Source organism: Calonectris borealis, chromosome 16 (genome assembly GCF_964195595.1).
Source record: "Calonectris borealis chromosome 16, bCalBor7.hap1.2, whole genome shotgun sequence".
In the NCBI taxonomy this organism is placed as follows: Eukaryota; Metazoa; Chordata; class Aves; order Procellariiformes; family Procellariidae; genus Calonectris; species Calonectris borealis.
Window position 1 is genome coordinate 17,523,333 of NC_134327.1, and position 19,743 is coordinate 17,543,075.

Sequence of the window (19,743 nt, forward strand, 5' to 3'; positions counted from 1 at the left end):
CTGGAGTTACCCCTCCAGGCTGACATCCCCGGGTTGCTGCAGCCCCTGGGGCTGGGGGCGGCGGTGCCTTGGCCAGCTGGGATCGGGATGGGGCCGGGCTGCGTCTCAGACATGTTTTCCAAGGAATCTGTGACTTATTGTTCATTGTCACATCCTGGGCAAGTTTTGCATCCCGGTTGACTGGGAGGTTGGATGCTCCCATTTTCCTCTGGATTACCAGGTGAAATTTTGTCTGACAGGGAAACCACACATCCTTCCCGCATTTGGCCGTCCTGTGTTTGACTCACTTCTGTGCTGGCTGTTCATGCCAAGCAGTGAAACAAGCAGAGTCAGGGTGAGAGTCTCATTTTCCACCCAGGAAAAGCCTTTGCCCAGCAGTTTTGATTCTCAAAAGTTCTTAAGCAGCAAGTCCCGCAACTGCAACTGGAGTTTGTTTCTGCACAGCTGCCCCTCGCTCCATGGTTTTCACGGCAGGTGTTTCCACGCTTGTGTAAAGGAGCTGGGAGCACTGGGAAAGCCACTGGGAAAGGCCAGCAGCAGGACTGATGCCTGCTCTGCAAGTGCTTCCACCACAGCTTGGACAACCCCATCTCCAAACTCCTCGTGGCACGACGACAGCCTGCGTAGCCTCTGCAGTGCTCCTTTGGGGGATGGGGGTAGGTCTGGACAGACAGAAATCAGGCACCCACAAGCAAAACGCCTGAGCTGTTTGGGTTAGGGTTGGTTGGGAAGATTTCTCTGAAAAAAAGAGATTTGGTCCGTGCCCCTGAAGGCTATTACGGAGCAATTGTGTAAGTGAGACAAAGTTAGCCCTGGCCAGCAGACTCCGTAACATGGTGTACGGAGGTGTCTGTTCCCCAGCAGGATGGAGAAGGGCTGGCAGACTCCGTGTGTTTTCAAACCCCGTTTCTGACCAGGCATCACTTGCTGAGAGAGGCACCGACAGATTTCTGCTGTCCGGCAAACCTGTGTGTAGCTGGATTTTCCTCCTCCTCAGCGGCCCCCCCCAGCATCTCCTCCATCGCCCACAACTTTCTCCCCTCTGGCAGCGGCTGCTGCGGGGAGCTGCGGAAGAGCTGAGCGAGGTTCGCCCGCTGCGTCTCCTCTGCTCCGAAGGGCCGGCCCTGGCGTGCAGGCAGCCTTTCCCCGTGAGTCACTGGCACCTGCCTGCTGCAGGTTTGTTTCGACACCTCTGCCCAGCCCGTCCTTCACCCCGGCACCGAAGCAGCGCTGTGCCTGCAATGCTGCCTGCACCTTCGCCATGTTTTCGGGTACCGCAGCCACTCCCCGGCAGCCCCGCGGTGCCGGCGAGCGGGGGGCTGCCTGCTGCCGAGCCCTGCCTGGGGCTGGCCGGGCTCCCACTGCGCACCACGAGTCTCCTGGGAATACTGTCCCCGTGGGAAGAAACCGGGGTTCCCATCTGACCCTCGGAGCAGCGGCTGCAGTGGCAGGAGGGGATATCGCCAAACCCCAAATATTACTGCCTGTTGTTCCCATAAACTCCAAGCTGAGTTTCTCAAACGCTTTGAGTTTATGATGGTTAGTGTGTGTCAGACCTGATTCTCGTACCGACTCGGGTAGTTTTCAGTGTTTAAGATGACTCAGGAGTTCAGTAGAGTTCAGTATTTAATTTATGATGAAGTAATCCGTTTCTGTAGCTACTCCATGGCTTTCTGCCTCCCGAGGATTATTCATACAAGGCGAGAAGGTGCTGCGCGTGCCCTGAGAAGTAAATGCAAAAAGCACCTGCAGAAAACCTGTGCTTTTCCAAAGAGTTTAAAGTGAGTGTTCATGCCAAAAAGCATCTGGCAGGACACATGTCCCGGGTTATCGACCAGAGAGGCCTTACAGGCCCGCTGCAGGGGAATGCTACGCTTCAGCTTGCCCTCAGTCAAATGATATTTTCCTTATTAGAACTGCAGTTATTGGGTGTAAAGTTTGACCAGTCAGTATAACTGCTTTCTTGCAGGATTGGCACCACTTATTTTATTTTAAAAGGCTTCTGTTTTGCTCTGGGAAGCCTTCAAAAATACAAGGCTTTCTAAAATTACCACTGGTTGAATGTCATCCGCTTTACAGCTCTCACCGAGGTCTGGCTTTGCTCTAACAAATGTGTCATGGCAAGGCTTTGTCTGTGTTGTGCATTCTCAGGTACCCCAGAGAAAGATCTGGGAACCAGCCTGCAGCACCCACACAACAGAGCTTCTGGCTGCCACCATGATGGGAAGCGTGGCCACTGACGAGCATCGGGGACACGGCTACCCTCTGAGGCCGTGCGCCCTCGGCCCCTTCCCCGGCCGCAGGACCCAGGTGCAGCGCGATGCTCTGGGCAGCAGCTGCAGGGGGTTTCCTTCCTTTCTGGGAGGCTGATTGCATGATTAGCACCTGCTGATTTAACCCAGCTCTTGGTGCTGGAGGGTTGCTGGGAGTGGGGCAGAGTCACTTGAGCAGCCTGAGAGGAAAAGGAGTCCCTGTGTGAGCGGGCTCAGCAGTGGGGAAGGAGCTGTGCTGTGCCAGCAGCAAGCTGAGATCCTGCAGCCCCTCCTTGGTACTGCCTGCAAGCAGACTTGAGTGAACCTTGCAGGTCCTGCGGAGAGCTGCAGTCTGTTGAGCGCTGTTGCCCACACAGGTACAGATGAGGAACAGAAGAATTGTGGTATGTCCCACTTTGCAATGTTTGCTTGCTTTTTCTCAGGGAGATGGTTCCCTCCCAATGTTCATAGGAGGCTGTGCTTTGTAAGAGTTGGAGTCAGAACTGACTCTATCAGCTATCTGCATCTGGAAGGAGGTCCTTAATCAGGTGTTACTGAGCCAAACCAGCTCCTATATAAAGAAGCAACAAACTGGAAAGGAAGGAGTTTGTTCTAAGGCGTTATCTGGCTCTGAAGTTTGCTGTTATTTCCACCACTGCTGTAGTCGTGACAGCTCACACCTGTAATGCAAAGGGGGAGATGGCCCTGGTGTGCAAGTGCCTTTCGTAGGCTTCCCCAGCGTTTTTCTCTAGGTCTGTTTTGCCACTGTTGCAAATGGGCCAAGTCCAGTGTAGTGAGTGCCAGTATCTGATGCTGTGTGAGCGGTGACGGGGACAAGCAACGGTTTGCTCCGAGCACCTCACCCTCGTGCGTTAGGGAAGGGGCTCTGAGGCAGAGTGAACCCAGCTCTCTCTCTTCTCCTCTGGTCCCCAGAGGACTGTCCAGGAGTGGAACTGTCTGGAGACACCCGAGGTTCCAGCATTTTCGGTCACCTTGCTGGCTAATGCTGCTTTCTGAAAGGCATTTTCACCGTGCACCTGCTTGCACCCTCAGCTCCCCCCAGCCTGCTCCCGAGCCAGGTCTAGCAGCACCCTACAGCACAGCCCCACTGCTGCAGAGGAGCCCAGGGCACCGGGCAGGCACAGGCAAATCCCACAATCTCCTGGGATGCCTGCATGGAAGTAACTTGCATATCGCTGATTTTTTTTTTTTTTTTTAAAAAGGGGGGGGGCAGTTATTCAAAAATATATCTTTATTTTTTTCAGTTTATCAGCTATTTAAATAATCCAGTTAAAATATATTTTATTGCACATTAAAGAACCTTTCTGGATTCTCACTGTCCTATATAAAATAAGCTTATATAAAGGAAAAGAGAGACTTTTTTTACACTTACACACATGCACACTCTCAACCACTCTTGCTCTACAAAAACCCTAAGCAGCCAACCCAGTGTAGGCTATATCCATCCTCAACATCTGTACAGCGTGCTCTAGGCAGCTAAGAATCAGCTATGGTAGGAAAAAGTCAGGGCTGGGAGCAAGGGGAAGGGTGCTGCCACTGCAGCTGGGCGCCCTGGAGGTGTCTCCGCTAGCGCTCCGCAGCTGTGCAGGCGCAGGCAGCAGCCTCTGGCCAGCCTGCGGTGCAGGGAGGGTCCGGCATGGTGGAAGCAGCATGGTGCGGTGCACAGGAGGCAAAATGCGGGGTGTTGATATAGCACTGTGGAATGGAGGGGGTGTAAGCAAGGTGGACAACATACTGGTGGGGCAGATGTATCCTCTGGCCACCTCTCTTCAGGGCTGTGTGCGGAGCCCAGGCAGCTCCGGCTGCTGCTGCAGCCCTGCGTGGCTCCATCCCGCCCTGGGCACTGCCAGCTCTGGGGCAGGCAGCCGGGGCGGTGAACCGGGTGGCCGCAGGAGGGAAGACCTTGCCCAGGGCTGAGCAGGAAAAGAGCAGCCAGCTCCCTTTGAGGCTTCTGGGAAGTCACATGTGGCCAAGGCCACACGCTGCTTAATGAGCTCCTCTGAGGTTACGTTTAATGGCCAGCTTGAGCGATGTAAAATGAAACAAGGTTGCAGAGTATGCAGTTCATTATTATGATCCAAATTAGATTTCATGCCCTTTTCAGCTGTTTCTTTTGGGATGACTTAAGTTCTACTCAAGCTGTGTAATAACTTACTCTACAAGCACATCTATGGCTATCCTAACTTTTCATCTCAGAGTAAATTGCTCCTCAGGCCACCTTTGGAATCAGGTTCCTAATCAAAACTCAACTTGAGAGCTTTCCTTTTGTCCAATTTGTGCTCTTCCCAAACCTCTGTCATGCCCCTTCCTATAAATGTCATGCTGCATTCCTGAGAGCCCTGGGTTTTTCCCACAAGTAAAGCTGCATGGCAGAGAGCAATTAGTGTTAATACTCAATGTGGCATCAATCTTCTGCTGTGGAGTAATTCTTGCCTGCTTACAATGGGGTGTGTGCAGTTGGTTGCTAATGTATGCCTCTGTCTGGCAAGACATCCCAGCTCAGTGCCACATCCTGCTCCAGCCATCTCCTGCAATGATTAACTTGAGAACTGATGTTCCTTGAAGTTCCTAATGTCTCTGAGCCCTTGGCTTTTGTGTCTGAGCTTTGCTCAGAGATGCTTTGACTGCAAGTTCAATCCCTGAATAAGGGTCTGACCCAACAGCCCTTCAGTGCTCGTTTGGATGCGTGCCTTTCACCCCTGGACACGTGGGTCCAGCACCCACCTCTTATTTTGGCACCTGGATGGGTGGATAAATAAGCGTCAGTGTTGCCCAACCTCTAGCGTATCGGGCAGCTGCTCTGTGAACGCAGTCTCTAGCCGCAAAGTGCTGTAATTGGGGGGGGGAGTCCTGGGCAACGGGTTGTCCTGGGGCAGCGGCAGGCGGAGGGCGGTGTTGAAGGTGGGCAGGTCCTCGTCGACGCAGGCGGGGTTATCGTGGCCTTGCCTCTCCAGATCGCTGGCCTGCAGTGGCTTCCCTGACCGGTCCCTTTTTCGGTCATTCCACCATTTCTTTGCCTTTTGCCATTGGCGCCGCATTACAATGGAAAGCGAATCAATGAAGAAGACCTCGACGATCTCAATGACGCAAACGACTGAGCAGCTCATCCAAAGGCCCAGCTGGCCTCCGAAGTTGGAAAGAAGAATGACGAGCTGGAAGAGAAAAGAGCACAAGGTTATCGGCTCCTGTGGGTGCCGGACACGTGTCCACAGCACCATTACGGCGTGCAGGGAGGCTGCGCCAAGCCGGGGCACCCAGGGTTTGCTGCAAGCGCTACCAAATGTGGTGGGCCCTTCCTCTGCTGCCTGCGTTATCCTCTCCTGCTCTGCTTCAGCAGGAGCTCAGCGCTGCGCTTACTGCAGGTAGCCTGCAGGCTACCCCAGTGCAGGGCTTGGGCCTGCGCACTTTGAAAAGCGGTCCCAGATAAAAGGGCTGCAAAGGGCAGGACCGGGCGCCCTCGGGTGCATCGCCCGTGGATGGCTTCCTGCCCCTGCCTGGATGGGACCACTCCCCTGGCAAGATGAAAACCTCCAGCCTGTCTGGGAGGAAAAGCTGCATCCTCCTGGTGCTGAGCAGGGAACCGCTGCGCTCACTTACTGTGTTGGCAGGATTCTCCGAAATGAATCTCTCGTTCAGGTCTTTGTAAAACACCATGACGTTTGCAAGGTCCGTCCTGAGAGGAGAAACAGAAGGCAGGCTGAGGGTTTAGTAAAACGATAACATGAAACATACTGAAAAACTATGCAAATAACCAGTTGGACCAGTAGGGCTGGGCTGCTCTAAGGGAGCTTTTTCCCCAATTGCCATCATTAGGGCTGCTGAGATTATATCTGAGCTTGAGGTGCAAGCTAGAAACACATACATGGAACCTTACTTGTTCAGCTTCTTGTTGATTTTTTGCCCTTTGTCCCAAGAGAGAACTCGAAGCATCCAGTCCTGGAAAAAAGACAGAAAATATTGCTGTATGTGTGATTTCTACACTGTGTGTGCTTGCGTAGAAATGCCCTGGAAAGGGAGCTCGCGCTCCGCACCTCCTCGGACCAGCTTGAGTGCCAAAATTGAATGCGTGTGATGGGCTACCTGTCCCGGAGGGGATGTCCCAGCCCACAAGCCAAATTTTAGTTTAATGGTGAACTCCTGGAGGGGAAGCCCTGACCTGGACGCTACAGACTGAGCCTCTGGGAGGAGCATCATTGAAGTGCTAACGAATACCCCAGGGGCCCCCTGCTTCCGCGCTGAACCTCTGGGTTTATTTAATGCCTTGCTGTGCCATGCTGCTGTCACGGCAGAGTGCAATTAGGAACTGACCTCTGACACGGTGGATGGCCACTGGGCGATGCTGGTGGTGAGCGCCCACTCCTTGAAGCTGGAGAGAGAGGCAGGCTGTCAATTGTGAGCTTCAACTCCCATGCACAGGCAGCATTTTACCTCTGGTTGTGGGCAGGACTTACCTGCAGGCATCTTTGCAGATTTGCTGGCAGCCCAGCTGCTCCTTCACGAACTTTTCGTGCAGTCTGTAGTAGCAGTACACTGCAAGAAGGGAGCAGGACACGTGTATGAGAAGCTGGAAAGAAAAGCAATGATCTTTTGCTGCCTGTGCTGGAGTGGGGCTTCTGGGGTGTAGGTGGCCTTTGTGGCCATCACCTGTGTGGTGGGGATAAAAAGATTTGCCCTGTAAATATTGCAAAATACTCTTGAGAAGTGGTTGTCACTTGCTATAGGCATGAACAATTGCCTCACTCAGTCAAGTCCTCCACTCGACGCTTCTGTGGTGTGCACAAATGACAAGCAATTAAGACAACTGTCAGAAACAAGTCAGTCTAAACAAGAGAGGCAGTTTCAGGCTCTGTGGTATTGGGTCTTAAGTGGGCTAAGGCAGATTCGCCTCTTCCCAGCGTGGTGTGTGGCTGGGGTGGTGCTGGGTGCAGGCAGGGCTGTGCCGACCGGGGACAGCGCTGTGGAGGGATGTGGCTGGCAGCGGGTGGTTGAGGCACGCGCAATGCGGGAGGCGTTTAAACACTTACTCCAGTTGGGGTTTTTCTTGTAGTTGCAGTACTCTGCCCCAGCAGGTAAGGGCTGCGCATACTGGGCACAGCCACACGAGTCCACCATGGCCTTCTGAAAGCAGGAGTGCAGGCAAATCTGGGGGAGATAAACCAAGAGCTGGTATCTAAGAAGCACAGGCTGCTGCAGTGCCAAGCTCCAGGCTTGCGTGCACCTAAAAACATCCTGTTTATGATAGTAGCAATAAGATGGGAATCCATTTCCCTGGGCCTTCAGGCTAGTGAATACAAATACAGGCAGAAAGTGCCATAGGTTTAGGATCTAGTGCAAGGAACAAAAATATAATCCTCCCTGAGGGGGGGGTTCTGTGAATGCTCCCACTTCCCCTATAGCCATCAAAAGCTTCAATGTTGCAGTTGCTCTTTCCACAGCCAAGGAGAAGGTTTTCGGTCTGCCATGGCACATGGTCCATGAATCAACAACTAGGTGTGGGACGTGAATCACGAGTGAAAATGTTCACAGTTTTGACCAAATTGTGTTGGTGCATCTTTGGAGACCTGAAGTTGTAAGGATTAATAGGGCAGTAGAGTGAGTGTTTTGTGCTAAAACAATCAGTTGGAACAAGCAGGAACTGAACTACTCTTTTTGAAATCCCAGTTGTCAAGCCTTTTGATCCTAGACCCAGCTCTCCTAAACCCTGAGTTTCAGTGAAGTACTGTTATTAAAAACCTGAGATAATGTCTGTGTGATCCTACCTGGCAATACATCACAGCAGATTTCAAGTATAATACCCCATAAAATAAAAATCCAGCCTAGGCACAGGCTTGCAGTAGGCAGCAGCTAATATAATTACAATTCTTCAAGAGGAGAGTGCCAGAACAACTGACACTCTCCAAGAGGACCCAATTACAGAAACCATGTAAAATTAGTGGAAACTTACTCTGTAAACAAACATCCTGCTATCTGGATACTGATTAGATGGTATCTGTTATTCTTGGAGTCCTAAAGGTCACAATTTCTGGCTTCAAGGGTTACTAAGCTGCAACATTTACTTGGCCAATATTTTCCAGTCTCACATTGCTTGAAAATTGCCTAATGAGCTAATGTTCTCTTTTTATCTAACAGGGCGCCTAAGGGAACTTCAAACATGAACCACTTAGGAATAAAACTTGGATTTTTAAAAACTGCTGTAGTATTTTACATCAGTCGTTAAAAGCAGTGACCCTACGCCTGGACTGTTCACAATCTCAGATCCTGAACTACAGAATATTGTAAAGCTTTTTATGAAGGTAATTTTCAAGCGACTGATAAAAACAAATGTAACAGATTTACCTGGAGTGAGTAGCTCTTGTTATAGAGATTTTCTACTGGTATGTCAGCACCAGTCTCCGTACAGTCACTGTAGGGTTTGCTCAGCTTGCGAGATCGAGTCTGAGAACCAGAAAAGAACAAATCTTGGTTTTTGGAGTTCACAGAGAAACCAAAGGATTTAGTGGCAGTTCATCACGATTCTGAAACTGTTAGTGATGGGGCAGGTTTGAACAGCATGTTTACCTTTTGCCATCTGAAATGATTTGTCAATCACTTGTCAAACCAAGGGGATTTTTTGGTTTGTAAGATCCAGTTCCCAAAACACTGCTCTGGCTGGATCATCTGCTGTTTCTGTTGAAAATCTCTGCAGGAATGCAGAGATGGTATGATTGTAACAGTGAGGATTTTTCAAAGCAGAGTAATTTGTATGTATGTTTTCTCTCATTGCAAAGTCCTAGAGGCGATGCATCATTTATCCTGGATGTGTGTTTGTGTTTTGAGGGAAGGGAGGTTGTTGGGTTTTTTTTGTTTTGTTTTCTGTGAAGACCCACACCTTCCTGAGCTGTTGTTGCACTGGCTACTCCTGTTCTGTGGGTAAAACAGCACTCCAAGCTCCGCTAATGCTCAACAGCACCTCTCTCAAATCACTCTAAATCAAATGTTTGTATCTCCTTCAGGACTTTTTCCAGGTACTGCTTTGACCCTTCCTTTCCGATAAATGCTAACACCTTTTTCTGAATGCTAACACCTTTTCCTGTTCTGCAATCTCTGTCCGGAGAAAAGAGCTCTGAAATGCCAAGTGCTGTGCCTGCAAGGTCTGCTGAAACCAGGGGGCTGGGAGCCCTCAAATTCACAAGACTTGATTCACGCTACATCGTCTGCTTCCTGCAGACTGCCCTACCTCACTCAGCCCTAAATGTACTATCTTTCTGCAGTAATTATCCACTTTATAACAAAGAAAGTGGCCTGAAACCACAAGAAATGTCACGCATTTAAGAATCCATTCGCCTATCTTTCTCTACAGAGTTTAAAATTAGGGGCTGATCCTACGAAGGATCAATTTAGTAGGAACCTGAGAAATGCCTGCTTACCTTTAAGGCACTGACTATAGATCTACAGGTTACTGAGGTCAAACCTGGAAGCGCATTACTATTTTTGTCTGCAGCAATAGAAGGCTACGGGCATGTATGATGCAAGTCAGCTCTTTTAGAAAGATGCTCAAATCCCTCTTTGGAGGGAACACAGAAATATGTGATTTCAATATTAGAGATGGATTACTTCTGAAAACCGTATGAAACCAGCTTATAATATGCTTTTAGCTTCTGCAGACAATCTAATGCCAGGACACCTGCCTCAGTCTGCTGCTTCTAGCAGATGATAGATCCTTTGTATAGAATTTTTTTGTCATGGCTTATACTCCTACAAAAGCTTACTTGTTCATTCAGGTACTGAAATAATTTCCAAACTAAATATTTAACTAAAGCACTGAAACTCCTACCAAGCAATGCCTTGTTTGCATTCCAAACATCTTGGAATATTTTTGGAGGCGGGGGGAAGTCCTAGTACACAGCAGAAATACATAAGCGATAACCTAGACACTGACGTTCACATTTGGAAAACACCAATTGCCACGCTCAAGCCTCTAGTGAGCAGCGTTGTGTGTGGCACATGTCTGCTGTGTCCTCCTTCATGTATTTGGAGTGGGTACAAGGACTGATCCAGCACCTTGGTGGTGCAGCCCTGTCCTGACAATCACGACTCCCCCTCGGCAGGCTCTCTGGAGTTTTCCTTTACTGGCAGTATAGTGATCACCAGCTTTTCTTTTGCGTCCAGAAATTGTGTCCAGCTTCTATTTTGACTGTTACGTTAGGATGCAATCATATCACTTCCTCATGCCAAATCTTTTAAACACAGCCACAGAGATATGTTCAGTCTTGTTTTTTACACTATATGCAACAGTCCAAATCTACTGTGCCAGGAAAATATGACATTAAATATTGAGACTCTGCCTGCAGTTACTTTTCCTGTATGGTGTAATAGTTATAAAGGAAATAATCTTGTGAGACTCTGCCTCCTTTACACTGTTCTGGTTCCGATACTTTCTATTCACTTTTTGTTTGTTAGGTAGCATTTATCCCCATGGGTTAGACCAAGCAGTTGCTGCCACAGTTTTCCAGACAGCTGGAAGATCGTTAACTATTTGCACGTTTTAAAACCATCAGCCCTGTTTTTAATATCTTTTCTAATGCGTGGACTATCTAGATCTGGCACACCCAGGACAGATAAGCCGGCTGGCTGATGCATTTGACCCAACCATCAGTGAAGAAAAGGCAGAACTAAAACACTCACTTAACAGACCATCTAGATGAAAGGGGAAAGTCTGGCTTGCCTGATGGCACTGCTTTCACTTCTCTACCACAGAAAGAAGCCCCTTAGGTCAAATGCCTTGTCTGCACTACACTAATTGGGGCAATTTGGAGCTGCAGCCCTCCCTGCCCTTGCAAGAGGCTTCACTAAGCTGGCAAAGGCAGAGTTACTGCCCACAAGGTTTTCTTTACAGCTGGAATAGCAAGAAACCCAGAAAAACGAGACTTACACCCACAAAACAGTTAAACGGGTTGCGCTGCAGTCAACTCTACAGACCTGACCCTAACGTGGGTTACCCACAGCTCGAGCTCGTTCTCTTCCACCCCTGGAACCTGCGTGGGATGCAAACTTGTCTGCTTATTGCTAAAGCGAAACGGGGCACTTGACAACACATTTCTGTGGTTGCGGATTTTGCTGTGAAAACAAAACAAAAAAATCCCCTGGAAAGCCAAGGGGTCAGAGAAAAGGGAGAACAAACAAAATCCCAGCAGCTGTTTGGTTTATAAAGACTTGATTTTCCAACAGCCTCTGTGCAAAGGAAAACTTTGTTCAGAAAAGTGCTATCACAGGATTTTCCTTGGGGTGCTTCAGCTGCTCAAGTGTGAGGTATTAGACGCCTTCCAGCTACTGGCTACGTTCAAACATCGTATCAGTTCATATTTACATCTGTTTCAAGGAAATGGTGCTCTGCACCTGGAAACAAGATTGCTGTCACTCACGAAGTGCATCCCTATGGAGGTGGCTGCTGCAGTCTCAATTTCTGTGCCGATGTCTTCAATGAAGGGATATTCGTTTTGATCATGGACAATGATCTTGGCTCCCGTGGATGTCACCAGGAAGGGGTTGTAGTCTGCTTCATCTATATACAAAACCACCTGCAATCCTGAAGAACAGAGGCAAGGCAGGAGCAGATTTACACCAGAAGCCAGAACCATTTTTTCTGGTCAGGGAGGGCAGCACAGTTTACTTAATATTAACTGGCCTTAAGTAGAACTGTAACAACCAAGCAAAGCCTTTGCAGTGCTAGACTGAGACCCTTTCAGCAAGCAACATCCCTCCGCGGCCCCAAGTACAGCAAACAAATAATGTCTCCGTAGAACGTGGCTGAAACCTACTTTAAGAAGTTATATAACTGGGAAGCAGTAATTTCAGATGGAAAACATTAGTGATGCAATGATATTATCTTTGTATTCTCTGGCAATAGTTTGCACTAGTTCAAACAAGCATTTCCCCAATCAGCTTGCACATCTAGAGCCAACACATCAATCACTCTCCAGCAGGATCCAGTTCGCTGAACTGCTCGTTATCTAATAGTTCCTCTGCAAAGTCAGTTTCCTTACCATACTCACTGCCTCCCGTGGAGGTGCTCAGGATCGTCCCGTTTTCCCCACTGTTGAAGGTATAGCAATTGCCATGCAGGGGATGATGGAAACGAGTGAAGTGCCTGAAAGAAATCAAATATTGTTACATTTCCCTCTGCAGTTTTAACTGTCTGTGGGAGAAAATCAGCAGATTTGGGCTTTTTCTTTTGGCAGAGACATAGCAGGACTGCATGTTTCTTTTTATTTTTTTGGCAAGCAATTTACTTTGCTGAAAAGTGTGGGACTTTTTCTCAATATCTTGAAACTACATGGAAATATGTTCTGGTTTAATAGGATCAGGAAATTAAAAGTTTAGGAGGTTTTTGTGTGCGAATGGGGGCTGAGAGGTGGGGGAAGCAGATCTACAGAAGTAGCAGGAAGGTGGCGGTGGAGAGGACAGAGTCCTCTTTCATTTGACAGCCAAGTGTCTAAAGGAACACGAATCTTCATTTTTCAGAAAAGATGTCATAGCCACTGTCATGCAGGGGAGACTGACGACACACCCTCGTGATTCAAGCACATTCATGTCTGTCTTGTGAACATCTCCTCCCACTCAGGCAAACGTCTTCATTCCAAGAAAAGATGTTATGCATTTGCACGATTACAGACGCAAGCAAAATGCCTTCAGTAATGAGAATTACAGTACAGCTTGCTTTGCGCATGGCAGTGGGGAAATCGCTAAACCCGTGTACAAGTCCAATCTTATCCCCACAACTGCACAGGGGAACTCTGCCGTTATCCCCAGTATGAAGGGATGACTCTCCTGCTACCAGGACACACAAGAATCGTGCTGCCACAATCATAAGTAGGTAGTTTGATTCTGCCAAAAAACATGGGTTTATCTGAAATGTGGACAGAAGAACACTAAGACAAATTAAATTAAAGAGCGTAATTAAAGTTCACGAAGACGCGAATGCTTGCTTTCATTTAAAAATGGAAACGGTTCCTGCTGGAATTCAGCAAATACCAAATATTCAATTCGTATGTATTATGTACTTGGAAATAAGCTGTTAAGCTGGCAGGTATTTTCTGTGCACTGACCTTTTGTCACAAGATAGGCCATCAAAGAAACATGTCAGTAGAAGGTCATCAGCAGAATAACTCAATTTTTCTTTAGTCTCCAGGGGAATTTGTGCCATGATGTTCATGTAATGCAGCTTGTACCATTCTTGGATAGCATTAACACCAGAACTGAATGTATAAAGTGCACACTCACTGCTGTTGTTTGCATCGCACTGATAATTACAAAGGGGAAAAAGTATTTCAGATGAAATGAAATTCTACAAGGTATGTGTGATACCGTTCCTCTTCCACAGTAATAACCACGTATGAAGTTATAGTAGCACAAAGGGGACAAAGGGGCATCAGAGACCTTTCATTCAGGGCTAAGTGACACAATCAAATGTTTCAGGCCCAAAGGACAGGTCACGGAAGGCACTAAGCCTATTTGGGTAGACTTCAGGAAGGCATTTCTCTTCCACAGAGCTGGAGATGAATCTGCAGGCAGCCATAGAGGCATGGCAGAATGAGCAAAAGAGCAGAGGGAGTGGTATTTCACTATAAAGCCATCTAAGCAAGCAATAAAACTGGCTGGAGGGATACCAACCCAAAACACCCCTTTGTTGCCCCACAAGGAACTTGCTGGCCAAGGAAGAGTGACACTCACCAGCTGAAAGCCGATGATATCATTTGAATCCCCGGAGTTCACTATGGACGAATCCTTGTGAAAGACACTGCCCTCTATTTTCCTCTTCTGGCCACTGCGAAAGTCAGTCACTGTCTTAGAGAAGTCCTCAAACTTCAGCAGAGGGATCTGTTTGAAGAAGTCGCTCCCTGTGCTGTTCCACTCATCCACTGACCGGCGTACCTTGGACTTGCCCTCTGAAAATCCGTAGAAAGTCTCCAAAGCTTTTTTTGTCTCTTTGTCCAATTCAGATAAATAGTCTTTCATGGAACTGTACCTGCATTGGAGACAATGCGATAGAAAGTGACATCCCATCTCACCTCACCACCTAGCTGCAACGTTTTGCCCGCTGCACTGCAAATCTCATCGCTCAGGACAGAATTCTTTGTTGTGGGCTCACATCAATCTCTCTTACTACCACATCAACTTACATTGGTGTGGGCACACACAGCTATGCCCACGGAGAGACCTCAGAGCAAGGACCATAAGAAGCGAAGCAGACAACTACAGAGAAAGCCCTTGCAGACTCCCAAGCTCTTTGAAGGTTGTGTAGCCAGCCCAAGGAGGCAGAGCATGTGGAAATAGGACTTCTGCATCTGCGCCAAGAGGCACCAGAGAGCTGGATCGCCTGCAGGGACTCGGGTGGGTAGCTGGCAGCAGAACAGACATCAACGTAAAGTATAATTTGGCAGGAGAAAAAGTATTGTTGATTGATAATGCCAAAGCATCCTACAAGGATAGAAAGAGGCAACAGAGGAGCAACGGATGTTCCCCTTCCATTCCTCAGGAGACACCGTTGTTTGTAATCCTGGAACTTTGGTCCTGGGAAGAAGGGAATTTGAAGAGAACCACGGAGCCGACCAGGGACTGTCTCGAGCAGAAAGCTAGATTGACCGAGTCTAGCTCAGCAGGCAGCAAGTGAAGGGTGTGACTACAATCCACATGTGTCTGAAGAGCATCAGCACAGAGGTGGACACGTTACTCAAAGCGCCGAAGAAGGAAAACCTGCGGCTGGGAAAGACTGCTGACGGGCAGCACTGGGGTGCAGCTGGATAAGCCCGGGAAGGGGTCTGGTGCTGGGCTGGTGAGGGGACGACGAATTTGCCCGCAGTCCGCGGCGGGGGACCACCCTCTCCTCCCTGCCAGCGCCCGCCGGCCGCCCGGGCCCCCGTGCCTTACTTGTAGGGGTTGATGTTGCAGATGGTGACGGCGGGGAAGGGCAGCTTCTGGAACTGGACGGTGACGGAGACCGAGGCGCTGTAGTAGTTCATGAGGAGCTCCGCGCACTGCCAGAGGATCAGCCCGACGGCGCTCAGGGTCAGCAGGATCCAGATGAACCTGCGCAGGCGGCCCCGGGACACCACGATGCGCCGGCAGCCGTGCGTGTTGGTGTTCAGGCAGTACCACCGCATCAGCTCGCTCAGCGTCGGCGCCTGCGGGCCCCTCACCGGCAGCGTCCTCTTGATGCGGGCCGTGATCTTCTTCCCGGGGGCCATGGCGCCGGCGGCAGCTGCGGAGAGACAGACCGGGCGCCTGAGCGCGGCGCGGCAGCGGCCGTGGGGGCAGCGGGGGCCCGGCGACATCCACCACTTCGCCGCGCTACCGCCGCAGCCGCCCCCGCGGCGCGGCCGGGCGACCGCCGCGCTGACAGGGCCCCGCTGTCCCGCCGCTGCCGACCGCGGAGCCCTGCGCCCGCATCCCGCCCGCCCCGGCGGGCGTCTAAGCCGAAATCAGCGTTTTCCAGGGGAAACCGCGTCCTCCGAGGCAGCCCACGGCTGCGGCGCCCCCGCCCCGCCTCACCTCGGCCGCCCTCCGGGCCCGGCGGGGCCATGCTGCGCTCCCGGCCCCGGCGCCGCTGCCGATGGCGCGGCGGGCGGCCGCCCCGGCACCTACCCCCGCCGCCCGCCCCGCCCGGCCCGCCCCGGCCCGCCCTGCCGCCGCCCGCCACCGCCCCCGCTCCGCGGCCGCGCAGCGCCGCCCCACGGCGGCCGCCGGGGCTGGCGCGGGGCTGACGGGAGCGGCGGGGCCGAGCGGGCACCCGCGGGCAGGGTCCTGCGGGCCGCAGCAAGAGCCGGCCGCCGGCGGGAGCCCCGCGTGTTCGCCGTGGGGGGCATGGCGCGGTGCCCGCCCGCTCCCACGCGCCGCTCGCCCCCGCGGGGGCGGGAAGGGCACGGGAGAGGGGCGGGGCGGGGTCCCGGCCGCCCCTCCCGCCCCGCACCCGCCCCGCACCCGCCCCGCCGCCCTGCCCGCAACAAAGATGGCGGCGCTGTAGCGGCGCCTGCCCGCCGCTAAGGTGGCGGCGCGGTCACGTGGCGGCGCGCCCCGCCCCGCCCGCTGCATGGCGGCGCCGTGAGGCGGCGAGCCGCGGCGGCTGCGGCCCGGCGGGCAGCGGGATGCGGCGGCCGGCGGGCTGAGCGGCCGGGCGGGGATGCGCGCTGCGCCGCGCAGCCATGTCGCGAGTGAGCGGCCCCGGGCCGGCCGGCAGCGCCAAGGAGAAGCGCTCCTTCAGCAAGCGGCTCTTCCGCGGGCGGGCGGCGGGCGGCGGCGCGGGCTCGGCCCCGGCCCCCGCCGCCGCCCCGGCCCCGGCCCCGTCCGGGCGGTCGCTCGGCGGGTTCATGAGCCGCGTGCTGAAGACCCTCTCCACCCTCTCGCACTACAGCAGCGATCCCGAGCCCCGCGGCCCGCACGCCCCGCGCCTGCCCCCGCCGCAGGCGGCCGGCGGCCTGGGCAGCTGCTTCCCGCCGGGCCCGCCGCGCAGCCCCGAGCCCCCGCCGCGGCCCGCCGGCGGCCCCGAGGCCGTGCCCGGCGTGGCGGGGCTGCGCAACCACGGCAACACCTGCTTCATGAACGCCATCCTGCAGTGCCTCAGCAACACCGAGCTCTTCGCCGAGTTCCTGGCGCTGGAGCAGTTCCGCGGCGGGCCGCCCCCCGCCGCCCCCGGCCCCGCTGCCGACGGCCCGCCGCCCGCGCCCGGCGAGGTCACCGAGCAGCTGGCGCAGCTGGTGCGGGCGCTTTGGACGCTGGAGTACACCCCGCAGCACAGCCGCGACTTCAAGGTGAGCGGGGCGGCCGGGCCCGGTGGGGCCCCGGCTGCCGGCGGGGACGGCCGCCTCGTCTCTTCGAGGCGGGAAGGCCGGGCGCGAGGCAGCCGCGCCACGCAGGCCTCGGCTGCCGGGAGCGGCATGGAACGGGCCCTCGAGCGCCCTTCCTCCTCGGCGTGGGGAGGGCACGGCTCCTTGGTGTCCCTTGCCTGGCCGCCGTGCTCGGGGCTAGGGTCCCCGCATCGCTCCGGGGGCCGGTGGGACAGGCCTGCCCGGCCTGTGCTGGCGGTGACACCAGAAAACGTGTGTTCCCCTGTGCCACAGGCCGCCTGGCCGCTCCTGTCATCGGCGGGCGGCGGGGCCTTGTCACTGGTCCGAGCACTTAAATGGTGTGAAAAGCCCCCTGGCCTCGCCAGCTGCACACCGGTGGCTCTGGAGAGCTGCTCCGGCTTCCTGGCATCCTTCAGGAGAAGCAGACCCCCAGCCTGCCCGCAGTCTGGCCAAGTGGCGGTGGTGTGCACCCATGCCGTCGGCCATGGCAGCTGCCCCTCGGCTCTGCAGTTGTCCCCAGGGTGAGCGCCTGCATTCGGGGCACTGCCGCTTCCTTCGTTACTGACGGTGTTGAAAGCCGGCTGACGGCTCTGCTGCTTTTACTGGTGAAAGTGTACATTTTGCTGCTTCATACCTCCATCATGCTGGATTTAGAAAAGTTGCGACTAATAGTTGTTGCGGCGCTGGAGCCAGGCACTGTGAGCGTGCACGGGAGAAGGAGGCGGCTGTTGAGGAGTGTGCTTCCCAGTCTCCCCGAGCACTTGGGCTGATTTGGGGAATGAGTTGCAGGAGTACGAGATTGTAACTAACAACTTGTGTTTGATACCATGGCTGCTGGAGCCCTTGCACCGCAGTTTGATCCGACAGCAGCCCTCTCCTGCCCTGCCCTGCCCTGCTGCCGGCGGTGCGCTCGCCCCAGGAGTTGTTGTAGCAGAGGGCATGGTCTTTGCACCTACGGTTTAAAAACTCCCTGCAAGGCTTTTGTGTGCAATGAGACACAACTGTTTTAAAAGTGCTACAGGCCTAACTTGCTTCTCAAAAGAGCACGAATATTGTGAAGTTTTATTATAACAGCAATTCCTTGGCATATAAAACTGTTTGGCCATGTGAAAGAATGAGAGGGTAGGTGGTAGCTTCCACACTGTTAACTTAAAGACCTTTGCTTTAGGGAAATTTTTCTTGCAGAATGAGTTGGGGAGGGGATGCACAGATGCATGAAAATATGGCAAGAACATAGTTCACATGTTCTCGAGCTCTCTGCCTTCAGTTCAGATGGGGTGCGGCAGCAGGTAGAGACCGCGGGTACCAGCATCTGCTATCCCTCGGTGTCTGTTGGATGGTGGGAAGTCCGAGAGGCTCCTCAGGGGTGTCAGTGGTCTTTGGCACCCTCAGTCATTTGGACTGATGCGCGGCCGGCACCTCCTCCCTTTGCTTCCCTCGTGTTCCAGGCGGTTGCATCCACCTTCACCGCTGCCGTGTGTGGGGTGTTCTCTGGGGAGCCTGGCTGTTTGCCTCTGGAGCGAAGGCGCCTGCCCTCTCTCGAGGATGCCTGGCGCAGGTGGCCGCACCGGCGCTGGGTAGGGACCGTGTGCGACTCCGGTGTTTTCAGAAGTGTTTATTGATGGAGGAGTGCTTGGGAAGCCCATCCGCTCGGCTGCAGTTTCGGTGCGTCCAGTCCTGGCAGCACCTCAGGGCACTCGCCTTTATTGTAATCCTTCACTGCTCTAGAGGCCTTCTGGCAGGAGAAGAAATTGTGGATTTCTCGCAAGTAATAACAGGAATAAAAGGTTGCGAAAGCAGAATTATCTTTTGCCAGTGTAACTGATAAAATCAAAGCGGAAAGCAGACCACTTTCTAGGCCAAGATATGCTGTTTATGCAGGCCTGCAGTAGTGGTGGTCAGATAAGAGTGACAGAAGGAGGAAGAGAAACAGGTCTGTAGATTAAATTAAGGCCATGTTCCAAGTTTGGTTTTTTTATAGTGGAACTTTCTTTGCTTATTTGCAGGCGTCACTAACGGTAAGTGAACGCTTTTCTACTCGTTGTTGATATAGCAGGAGCCCATCAATCTTCTACCTGCTAGGTCCCCTGGAGGACTTTAAAAGCGTCTGGCTGTGGGGGATCTTGTCCCCGTAGGTCCTGTTCAGTGCTGCACAATGTCAGCAGCCTTCTTACTCGGAAGGACTTTGTCATTATGTCAAGTACTCTGCTGTTTCCTTACAAGGGTCAATTACTTTTAATAGTAAATTAACGCCTCTAAAGACAGTTAAGTAGCCTGAACCTGCTATTAAATTCAGTGTTCTTAATTAAAATTTTTTTCAGCAGCAGATTTGCACATTTAATTTAAAGATGTAAACCACAGGCTTAGATTTGGGAAGGGTGAAGATTGGCACTTTCACTCTGGAAACTGCTGCTTATCCCCAAAACAAGAAAAACATCCCCCCAAGCTCTTTTTGGATAGAGGGTGGAACATTCCCTATCTTCATTGCTTTCATTTTTTTTTAAGGGTATAAAGTGTTTTCAGGAGAGTCATTTTGCGCTTTTACTCCAACAGTAATAGCTATTGACAGTAATATTTATTTGGTAGTCAAAAAGCTCGTTAGCCAGCATGCTTAGAAATCCACGTGTGTTGATTTTTTTTTGCTTTTTTTT

The 19,743-nt window shown here is 52.4% G+C and overlaps 2 protein-coding genes across 13 annotated transcripts in view; one reads left to right on the plus strand and one right to left on the minus strand.

Annotated features, from left to right (window-relative positions):
* Positions 1-3,486: 3,486 nt before the first annotated feature.
* SCNN1G (sodium channel epithelial 1 subunit gamma) lies at positions 3,487-15,875 on the minus strand. 4 transcript variants are annotated; one of them, XM_075165627.1, is made up of 13 exons: positions 15,801-15,875; positions 15,180-15,510; positions 13,983-14,277; positions 13,358-13,551; positions 12,296-12,399; positions 11,675-11,838; positions 8,610-8,708; positions 7,298-7,415; positions 6,725-6,803; positions 6,582-6,639; positions 6,148-6,209; positions 5,871-5,946; positions 3,487-5,425 (listed from the first exon to the last, which is right to left on the minus strand). In XM_075165627.1, exons 1-13 carry the CDS (start codon positions 15,829-15,831, stop codon positions 5,036-5,038), a joined length of 2,001 nt encoding a protein of 666 aa, XP_075021728.1. In that variant the 5' UTR covers positions 15,832-15,875; the 3' UTR covers positions 3,487-5,035. The 4 variants fall into 4 exon arrangements, with proteins under 4 accessions (XP_075021728.1, XP_075021729.1, XP_075021731.1 ...); XM_075165630.1 differs by having other exon boundaries at positions 5,132-5,425; positions 6,725-6,837; XM_075165629.1 differs by having other exon boundaries at positions 5,132-5,425; positions 6,136-6,209; positions 6,725-6,837.
* Positions 15,876-16,450: 575 nt separating this feature from the next.
* The window catches only part of USP31 (ubiquitin specific peptidase 31), a 68,724-nt gene continuing 65,431 nt past the window's right edge, over positions 16,451-19,743 (plus strand). For all 9 annotated transcript variants that reach the window (XR_012676166.1, XR_012676164.1, XR_012676163.1 and 6 more), the window contains exon 1: positions 16,451-17,056. Coding sequence is in view for 1 of the 9 variants with exons in the window: in XM_075165642.1 (XP_075021743.1) it covers positions 16,451-17,056 (606 nt within the window). In the remaining 8 variants the exon portion in view is untranslated. The remainder of the gene's footprint in view (positions 17,057-19,743) is intronic.